At 45.6% G+C, this 9,747-nt stretch overlaps 1 protein-coding gene across 1 annotated transcript; it reads left to right on the top strand.

The window, feature by feature from the left end:
* Positions 1 to 6,972: 6,972 nt before the first annotated feature.
* Positions 6,973 to 9,123, top strand: LRRN2 (leucine rich repeat neuronal 2). Its single transcript, XM_044445644.1, has one exon. The coding sequence runs from the start codon at positions 6,973 to 6,975 to the stop codon at positions 9,121 to 9,123; it is 2,151 nt and encodes a 716-aa protein (XP_044301579.1).
* Positions 9,124 to 9,747: the final 624 nt, after the last annotated feature.

Here is a 9,747-nt window from a genome sequence, read left to right as displayed (position 1 = left end):
ACATGTGAGCTGTACTATTTTTCCTATTGAAAATATACAAATCATATCTAAATATGCATCTCTGTATTAGCACAAGTAAATTATGTGCAAATCAGTGTCCTCTTGTACCTTTCCTCTCCTTTTCCTCTCCTTTGGAGATGTAGGTCATCTTTTGGGGTAATGTATATGTGACCACCCTAACGAGTATTTGGGAGCCACACATGTAAAGTCAAGCACAAGCACACACCTACCGCAGCCATCTTGATACAGTTCCTTCTTTCTCCACTGCTAACAGCCATGCTGTGATTCTTGGTGGAGCTTCTGCACCTTCAGTGTCTGTGGGACATGCATACATTTTGGGGATGCATGTTAACCCCCTTGTAGGGAAATTCAGAGCTGGAGTAAGGGCTTCACCTGTTGAATTTCTGCCTAGCAGGCAGTTCTTTAAAACAAATGAAATCTGCCAGAGAGAAGACGGCAGCAGACAAAAGAGGGTGTTAGCTCCAGCCTGAGATGAAGCTTTAACAGGACAAAACAAATCAACAATACAGTGCTATGAAGCAGAAAAGCAGCTCAAAGGACTTCATCAGAGCAGGGACAAGCCCTAAGCCCCTGCTAATTACCCCAGAAGCACCTCTATTAGGTAAAATGGCTAAATCCATAACAAGAATTGACCAGCCCTTATGCTGTGTGTGGATGTTAACAGCAAAGGGCAGACAAGGAATCAGTAACTATGAGTGACAAGCACAAACTGATTAATTAGAAGCGGCAGACAGAGCCATCGTTTAGCACACTCCTGATTGCGCAACCGCTGCCCTCCACCTGCACCTTCTCTGCAACAAAACTCTTGGTAGAACATCAATTCCACCAGGAAAGCCACTTGCCCAACAGCCAACACAAGCCACCCTGTGGATAGGAGGCCTGCACGGCCGGCAATCCTGTGGCCTGCAGGTCTAGCTGAACTCCGAGGCCCATCATGCCCAGACAGCATAATGGTTTGGGATGGTGCGTGTTATAGCCCAGCAGCATCTGGATCCCCACCCCACCAGAAAGCATCATCGACAAGAATTCACAGGAGCCCCGGTAGTCACAGTCCTACTAGAAGAGGCTGATTTCTCCTCCCTGGTCAAACACATGACTTATGCACCTGGTGACTGAAAGAAAAGACAGGGCTTCATCGCCTGTCTAATGGCCAGGTGGTCGCACTCCCCCCTCTGGGCTCATTCCATGAAGAAGGTGAAAATTAGATGGGCTAACACAGAGGATGATCTTTTAGATGACTCGCTCCCCCATTTGTGTAGAGAATACACAGCATCTCCTGAGCATTTTCAAGAACACTTCTTTGGGGATTAGAGATGTGAGAATCAGCAAACTCAGGTCCCTTTGAAGCTCTTTCCAAGTCAGATTATGAGCTGTGTTGGTCAAACACATTTTTTGTTCCACAAATTGCATTGCAAACTTGTAAATACACAAAATTCAACTGCAGATCATTTTTGGGACTGCATTCAGTTGCAGGAAGTGTGAAGTTATTTTCAGTTGCAGGTTATTTTGTTGAAAACAATTTGCAATTAATTTTTCATACTTTGAAATTGAGGATTCCCTTCTTTACACTTCCAGTCCCAAATGTAAAAGATTGTCATCTCCAGATGTGTTGAAATGCCTCTTCCTTGGCTAACCTCCTTGTAAGTTTTTTAAAAAGCAAAAAGTCCAAAGTAGAATCACCTTCTGATTTGCAAACTAGAACCACTTCCCATAAACAAAGCTACTCCGGGTATTCCAGGAAAATTAAATGAACAGAACCATAGTTTTCCAAGGCCAATGTAGTTACATATAAACCCAAGCTCACTCTATAAAGGGCATCTGAGTAAAGATTGTGTGCTATCGCATTGCTATGGTCCATGCACCAAAATTGATCCTTTGCATTTATGCTTCTACTATTTGCAAAGTCTTGGCATTTATTATATCATTTCCCAGAGGAACTGCAATAAAGAAGGGGTAGGCTATATTGATTTTCACATCTGTGGTGATGGACCTTCATCTTTCTTTTCCCATTCTCTGGATGTTTTTCTTCTTTTTCTTTTTCCATACATTTATCAGGACTCTGCAAAACAATATATTTTCCTCTTTCAAAGGAAAAATTATATGATCCTGTCATGTCCAGGAGGCAAGAAAATGATCTAGGGCAGATTGTACAGGAAGCCTAGACAAAGATTATTGTCTTTAATAAGACTTTTCAGGTGCTATACATGAATACTTTGCACCAAGAAAAAACTAAGATGTCAGGAAGAAGGACTGTACATTAGGCTTTTCCTTGATATGCCAATTTTCTATGTGCAGGAATTATCTATTATTTAGAAAAGCATTAAATCACCTTTACACTCAGGGCTGGCCCAAGACATTTTGCAGCTTGCTGTGAAGGACAACATGGTTTCTCCCTATCCCTGCAGACCAAAGCAGACAGAACTGGGGCAGTGTCCCTGAGAACAGCAGCCTGTACACTCCCAGTCCTGTACTTCACAGCATGTGCCAGCAGGTTTCAGAAGGCCAGAAGGTTCCTTTGTTTGTGTGTTTGCTTGCTTGCTTGTTTGCTTGCTTATTAGATCTACATCCCACCGTTTTTCATACCAAGAACTCAAAGTGGCTCACACCAGTCTTCTCTCCCTGTTCTCAATCTTATCCCCATGACAAGAACTTGCAAGGTAGGTTGGGCTGAGAGTCTGTAACTGGCCCAAAGTCACCCAGTTGGCTCCATGGCTGAGTGGGGACTGGAACCCAGGTCACCTGAGTCCCAGTCCTGTACTCTTAACCACTACACCATGCCAGCAGCCTCTCGGAGGCTGGCCATTTTTTGTTTTTGCTTCCCACAGCCCAACATCTCCCATCGAGAGTTCTCTCTGCCTAATGGCGTGGGGGGGGGGCATCCCTCTCAGCAAAAGAACTAAATGCTGTGCATGCACATGACATCTCTCTCCCTGCTATGTTCAGATACACTGAGTGAAAGAATTCCGTAAACATGCCTAAGACTTGTTGAATCGTGCAAACATTCCCTTAGCTTTGATTCCCTGTCTATAGACATCTCCCATTATAGAGCCCCCACCCGCAATTCAGTCATCAACTATTACACAGGGACTCAGCTGGTGCTTCCTCCAGGCCTCCATCCTCTTGAGGAATCCAGGGATGCTGTGAGTCTTGGATAAATAACCTTTGTGGACCAGATCAGGCTGCAGGCCAAAGGTTCTGTGTGAAGTTTCAATTGTGCCAAAGTATTCAGTCATAGATGCCCAAACACCAGTATTAGTGGCCTTGCTCCATACCCTAACTCTGAATTCAGCCTCTACAATCTGCTTTTAACAAAACAGGCAAGAGCCCTGTTCAGGCATCTTATTTGCCAATAAGCTGTGCACATGAATGGGAAGCAAGCCTGCAAAATGGATCTGTCCGTGCCATCGCATGCATCAAGGAGCACTTGACCTGCCCACATGTACAGTACGAAGAACTTCAGGGAGGGAACCATTGCACACACATCTGTACATGCAGTGTATGTTTGTAGCTACCATATGAGAAAGCGTATGAATTGGCTTAAAGTTAACCTCTAAGATGCCATGTTGCTGTTGCTGAGTTATTCCTAGCTTTAATAATTCTGCCTTATGATGAGAATTACAATTTAAAATAGTTTTGAATGATCTATATCAAGTTCCCCATTATGGAAAGACTGGGATAGAAATTGCCAGATACATTGTCTTCCCATACTTTGTAGGCTGCATTGCTATACACACTTGCTGGAGAGTAAGTCTCAGTCAGCTCAGTGGGATTCACTCCTGGGTAGACGTGCCTAGAACTGCCTTTTCCATTTCCTGCGTTCTGTTTGTGGATGCTACTTCTGGCTGGCTTTAGTGAAGAATCCCATCACAGTCTTCTCCCTAGCCTGCTGACTCCCCACATGTAAAACCAGAGTCTTACTCCTGCTTAAAGATGGAGAGCTCTGTTGTAGCATGAGTTTTCTTGGGCCCAAACTTACTCCGTAAGACATATGATGAGGTCATCTAAAGGGATGGGAGCGGATCTTCCTGATTCCCTGCAACCCTCTCAAGCACCTGCTCTAGGGAGCTGGGGGATGCTCTGGAACAGCATTAGAGGCGACCCTGGGGGCTGCAAGGGGAAGAGGAGATGGACAAAGTTCAGTTCCCTGCCCCATGTTGTTTTGAGTTGTATATAGGTCAGCAAATACAGTAATGCAAGAGATACCAGGCAGATTGCAGGAGCATGCAGAGCACAAGTGCATCCAGAATCCAGTCAGATGCTTGTAAGAGTTATGTGGCCTGGATGTGGCTCGCTCCCAATGAGCAGCTGCTAAATAGGCTTAGCATAATAAATTGGAGGTGGTGGTGAGACCCAAAACCCTACAACATTTATGTGGTGAGCTGAAAATCCCCAGGTTCTGTGGAGACCAAATTCTACAGGGCCATTTTTTTCTAATGACTTCCAGTCTGGTAGTTTTGTATTGGTGAGTCCCTTTGAAATTTTTTTGTTCAAGTACATTAACCTTACAATCCACTACAAAATGTCTTGGGGGATTGAAATACTACCCTGCTGCTTTCTGAGAGTTGCATTTAAGTCTGATTTGTGTCCATTTATCTCCTTCAGTACGGATCAGCTATTTTGACATTAAAAAATGTTAAAAGGTCTTTACTGCCAGATAACAGCATGTATTATTTCCATAATCCCCAGCCAGCATGGTCATCTCCCTTGATACTACTCCATGGGCTCTAGCTGGGGTTGATGGAGACCATAGTCCAAAATAACTTAAAAATAACAGGTTGGGGAAGGTCAGCACAGAGCATCGTTCCAGGGCCAGGAAACAATCACTGGCTGGCAAGCAGGAAAGCTCTTTCTCTGCCTGGATGGCTAGTGAAGAATCATCTTCCCCACCACCACTGCTGCTGGACTGCACGCACACCCAGATCCTTCCCTTCACCCAGGCCAGCTTTACATATTTTGATCCTCACCCCTGAACATAGGTGGGGCTCCCTTCCTATTTAACCTCTGCAAATGGAATCCCAGTTCAGACTGGGAGAGGCATTTGACAACAGCTATGCCATAGCACTTAGCTGCTGGTGCACATGCTCCCAAATCTACATCAGCTGAGGCAAGGATACACTGATCCGTCTCAGCAGCCAGGTGTGCTATGTCCTCAGGTATGGCATTCTGGTCGGGCTGAATCTTTGTGAAAGCCTTCCTTCATGGCTGCCTGAATTTTTTTGTAAGGAGATGGGTGATGGACTGCTGCTCCCTGGAAAGAACTGCACCAGCTGCACTACAAGATTAGAAAAATTACCCCAGAGGAGGAGGGAAGGAAGCATTCCAGTGGATGGAGAAGGGAGGAGGCCAGGATACAAGACATCTGGAGCCGCCTGCCCTCCTGCTCCAAAGCTCCCTCCCTGGCACTGGACTCTTGGAAGCCACTGAGCTTGGGGGTTTCTGGGTAGGAAAGGTACCATCAATAGGCCTGCATTCTAAGAAGCCTATCATGCCCTTGGGAGACCTTATGGCTTTGGGGCCTTAGGAGACCATATGGCATTGGTGTCTACATAGTCATGTGGACCCTACTAAAAAAATCCTAATGCCTGATAGTAAGGTGCCCAGCATCACCCAGTTTGTGGCTCTGAGGTAGGAGAAGGAAGGCCCTTGTTTTAGAATCCTGGGATGTATTTTCATAAATTTCTTCCTATACTTTTATATGGCGTTATATACTGTGCAGGGTATGTAGGGTTTTTTTCAAATGTACATACTGCGTAACATTAAAATATAACAGTAGCATAGTACACAATAATCTGTAAAACAATAGAAAATATCCAAGCGAACATATACATTGATCAAAAGGATATACAGCAAAAGTATATCAGGAAAAGCATGCCTAAAGAAATAGGTCTTACAGCACTCTGACTTTGACTCTTGCTTTCATGAAATCCTTCCCTCCCTAAGAGACATTTTTTCTGCTGCTTTCACACAGAGGGAAGAATTTCAAAGAACTGCTAAGCTGGCGGCGGGGGGGGGGGGGCGGGGTTCTTTTTTTTAAGGGGTCTTTCTGCTTTTAAATTAAAAAAAAAAAAAACCCTAAAAAGGCTCGCATGCTATTATGGCCTCATGACGCTCTTAACAGAGAGGTTTCTGGCTAGCAAAGCTGTAACATTATAGTCTCCTGAGCATTCAAGAGCAACTGCCCAGCTGCAAGCCTCTGCAAGGAGACCTGTGCTGCTGCGAGCAAGAACAGAGCTTTTAGAGCTGTAGGGGAAATGGGCCTTAGGCCTGTTCTTGCTCACAGCAGCATGGGGCTCTTTGCCTGGAGGCTTTCAGCAGTGCAGGGGCATACAAGGTAAGACACTGCCCTGAGGATCCCACTCCCAGGATTGCATTGTTCTTTAGTGGGATGCAAGGCCTGAAAGGCTTGTAAAATATCAAGCCTTCTGTATGTTATTTCCAGATGTTGGGAAAATTATAAAGCGGGACTAGAATGTTTCCAACGTTTGCAGGGTTCCTTTGTCAACTTGGTTTGATCAGTTTTCACATGGTTTAAACCTTCTCAGTCCCAAATTCTGTCCCATTGTGCCTTGGATTGTGTTTCCTACCTCTGCCCAAAATCTCCATAATGATGTTCTAACTGTTGATTTCCACCTGTCATGATGTGCACTATTAATTTCTCATGCAGAGTTGTTGGTTTTCTCTCTTTCAGGTAAAACCTTCAGAAGCCTTGATAATGCAAGCAAAAGAAAAAATGAACCACCTGTGGAGGAGAAAGAGGAGAAGCTCTTACTAGAGAGAGAAATGTCACTCAACCCATTATGACCTCTTCAGCTGAAGAAGCTTCTTACCCTGAACGGAGCATCCTTCCTCAGGAACAGTAACAGCTGCAGAAACACCCAGGGGTAGCAAGGCAGTGACTGTTTGCTGTCTGCTCCTGCCCTGTTCTAGTTTTCAGTCCATGTTGAGTTCCAGATGTGTGCTGTAAAAGCTTTCACTTTGCATGGAAGTTGGACTTGCCAGTTGAAAATGAGACACTTCCAATTGAACTTGCTTCTCATCTGTATGGCAACCACCACTGCAATTCCTGTCGTGCCCTGGAAGGTCAAGTGTCCACTACAGTGTGTCTGCCAGATCAGACCATGGTACACACCCAGATCTGTGTACAGGGAGGCAGCCACAGTTGACTGTAATGATTTGTTCATCTCCACAGTGCCTGAAAGCTTGCCAGAGGGGACGCAAATCCTTCTGTTGCAAAGCAACAATATTGTCAAGGTTGAGCAGAGTGAACTGGGCTATCTGAAGAACCTGACTGAGGTAGATCTGTCACAAAACAGCTTCTCTGATATTTTGGACTTCAGCCTGAAGAACATGCCCCAATTGCTGAGCCTTCACCTGGAAGAGAACCAGCTAACTGAACTGCCTGATAACAGCTTCTTGGGCCTGGCTAATCTCCAGGAGCTTTATCTGAACCACAATCAAATACGCAGGATTTCACCCCAAGCCTTTTTAGGCCTCAGAAACCTCCTTCGGCTCCACCTTAACTCCAACTTCCTGAGGACGGTTGACAACCGCTGGTTCCAAGTCCTGCCCAGTTTGGAGATTCTCATGATTGGAGGCAACAAAGTTGATGCTATTTTAGATATGAACTTCAGGGCCCTTTCAAATCTGAGGAGTTTGGTTCTTGCTGGTATGAACTTGAAGGAAATTTCAGATTATGCATTAGTAGGCCTGAAAAGCCTGGAAAGCCTTTCTTTCTATGACAACAAGCTGGTCAATGTCCCCAAACGGGCCCTGCAGCAAGTCCCTGGTCTTAAATTCTTGGATCTGAACAAAAACCCGCTTCAAAGGATCAAGCAGAGTGACTTCACAAACATGCTGCACCTTAAGGAATTGGGACTCAACAACATGGAGGAGCTGGTTTCTATTGACAAGTTTGCCTTGATCAACCTGCCTGAACTGACCAAACTAGATGTGACCAACAACCCTAAACTGTCCTACATCCACCCCAATGCTTTCCACCACCTTCCCCAAATGGAGACTCTCATGCTCAACAATAATGCACTAAGTGCCTTGCATAAGCAGACACTAGAGTCCCTTCCTAACCTGCAGGAGATCAGCATCCATAGCAACCCCATCCGTTGTGACTGTATCATCCGTTGGGTCAATAGCACGGAGAATCACATACGCTTTATAGAGCCTCAATCCACATTATGCGCTGAGCCCCCAGATCTGAAGAAGAAGCACATCCGGGATGTCCCCTTCAGGGAAATGACGGACAGGTGCCTGCCCCTCATCTCTGACAAAAGCTTTCCTTCAGAATTGGAGGTGGTGGATGGTGAGGATATCTCTCTTCACTGCAGGGCTCTGGGAGAACCAGAACCAGAGATATACTGGGTCACACCATCAGGCCTCAAGCTGATGCCCTACTCAGAAGATGGGAAGTATAAAGTGTACCCTGAGGGGACCATGGAGATCCACAAGGTTACAGCACAAGAGGCTGGGCTGTACACGTGTATGGCTCAAAATCTCATAGGTGCTGATACCAGAAGCATCCGCCTGATGGTTAATCATTCTTTCCCTTTCAGTGAGGACATGCTAGAACTGCTTGTGAAGGAAGTCCAGGCCTACCACATTCTGGTTGCCTGGAAACCTCACCTCAACACAGTTTCTTCTAACCTGACATGGTCCAGCTTCAGCCCCAGCTTGGATATGACAAGCGTGGCCCGTATCCCAACTGGCACTCACACATACAATATCACACGGCTGCACCACAGCACAGAGTACTGGGCATGCCTTCACGTGGCCTTTGTAAACTTGAAGAGCAAGGTGGCCTGTGTCAATGCCAGGACTAAAGAGGCTCAATACCAGTACTGGGAAAGCAGGCAGGGTACTCTGATGGTGCTGTTCCTCTGTATTTTGTTGCTGTCTATTAGCCTTATAGGCCACTATGGCTTGGGTTCCTCCAAGCCACAAGCTGGGAGCCCAGGGACCTGTACGCCATGGAAAACAGGCTCTTCTTCAGTGCGCATAGTATATCCCACTTTCATCCAACACTGGGATCAAGGGAGAAAGAGTGAGACACTCCTAGCCATGGAGGTACAAGCAACACAACTGGACTCTTGAAGGTTGATGGGTTGCTGTTTTCACCATGGAGGGTGGGCAAGAAGATCTGGTGGGTTTTTTTTCTTTTCAATTACCAAATATAAATGAGGGGGGGAGTGCTCAACTGTGAAAGCAAATAGCATGAAGGATGGAGAAGACAAAAGCCTGGTGTGCCCCTTATTCACCCAAATCATCAGTACGGCCAAACTGATTACCCTTTATGCCAAGACAGACAATCCATTGTTATAAAAGGAACTTACTGCAACGATAGGCAGTGTCAAGAGTAAATTGCATGAGCTGAAAGCACCAAGCTCAACATCTCAAAACCCCTCTGTTCCCAGGCATCCTGTGGATCCTTTGGCAGCTTGTTACCAACGTGACTTTTTGCTCAGCAAATGGCTGGTCCCTTGGAAATACAAAAAGGCCTTTCCCTTTGGGGGTGCCATTGTGTGTGCCTGTGTATCGCCATTGAGAATATTGCCCCACATGCGACAAGCCTCATCTTGCAGGCTGCATGATTTGCCTCCTGGGAATCACCTTGGGGAAGCTGGATTTGATGAGAAGGCAACCTTATCAGGCTAGGGAATCATGATTCACAGTAATGATCCTCAAAATAATGAATGCATCTTCGAACCAATTAGCTAT

Source organism: Varanus komodoensis, unplaced genomic scaffold (assembly GCF_004798865.1).
Source record: "Varanus komodoensis strain SLA01 unplaced genomic scaffold, ASM479886v1 scaffold1, whole genome shotgun sequence".
NCBI classification, from domain to species: domain Eukaryota; kingdom Metazoa; phylum Chordata; class Lepidosauria; order Squamata; family Varanidae; genus Varanus; species Varanus komodoensis.
Note: the sequence above shows the minus strand (reverse complement) of the source record. Positions and strands in the feature narration are given on the sequence as shown.

Excerpts from the sequence above, each read along its gene's own strand:
- LRRN2 (XM_044445644.1), top strand. The coding sequence starts at position 6,973 with ATGTGTGCTGTAAAAGCTTTCACTTTGCATGGAAGTTGGACTTGCCAG.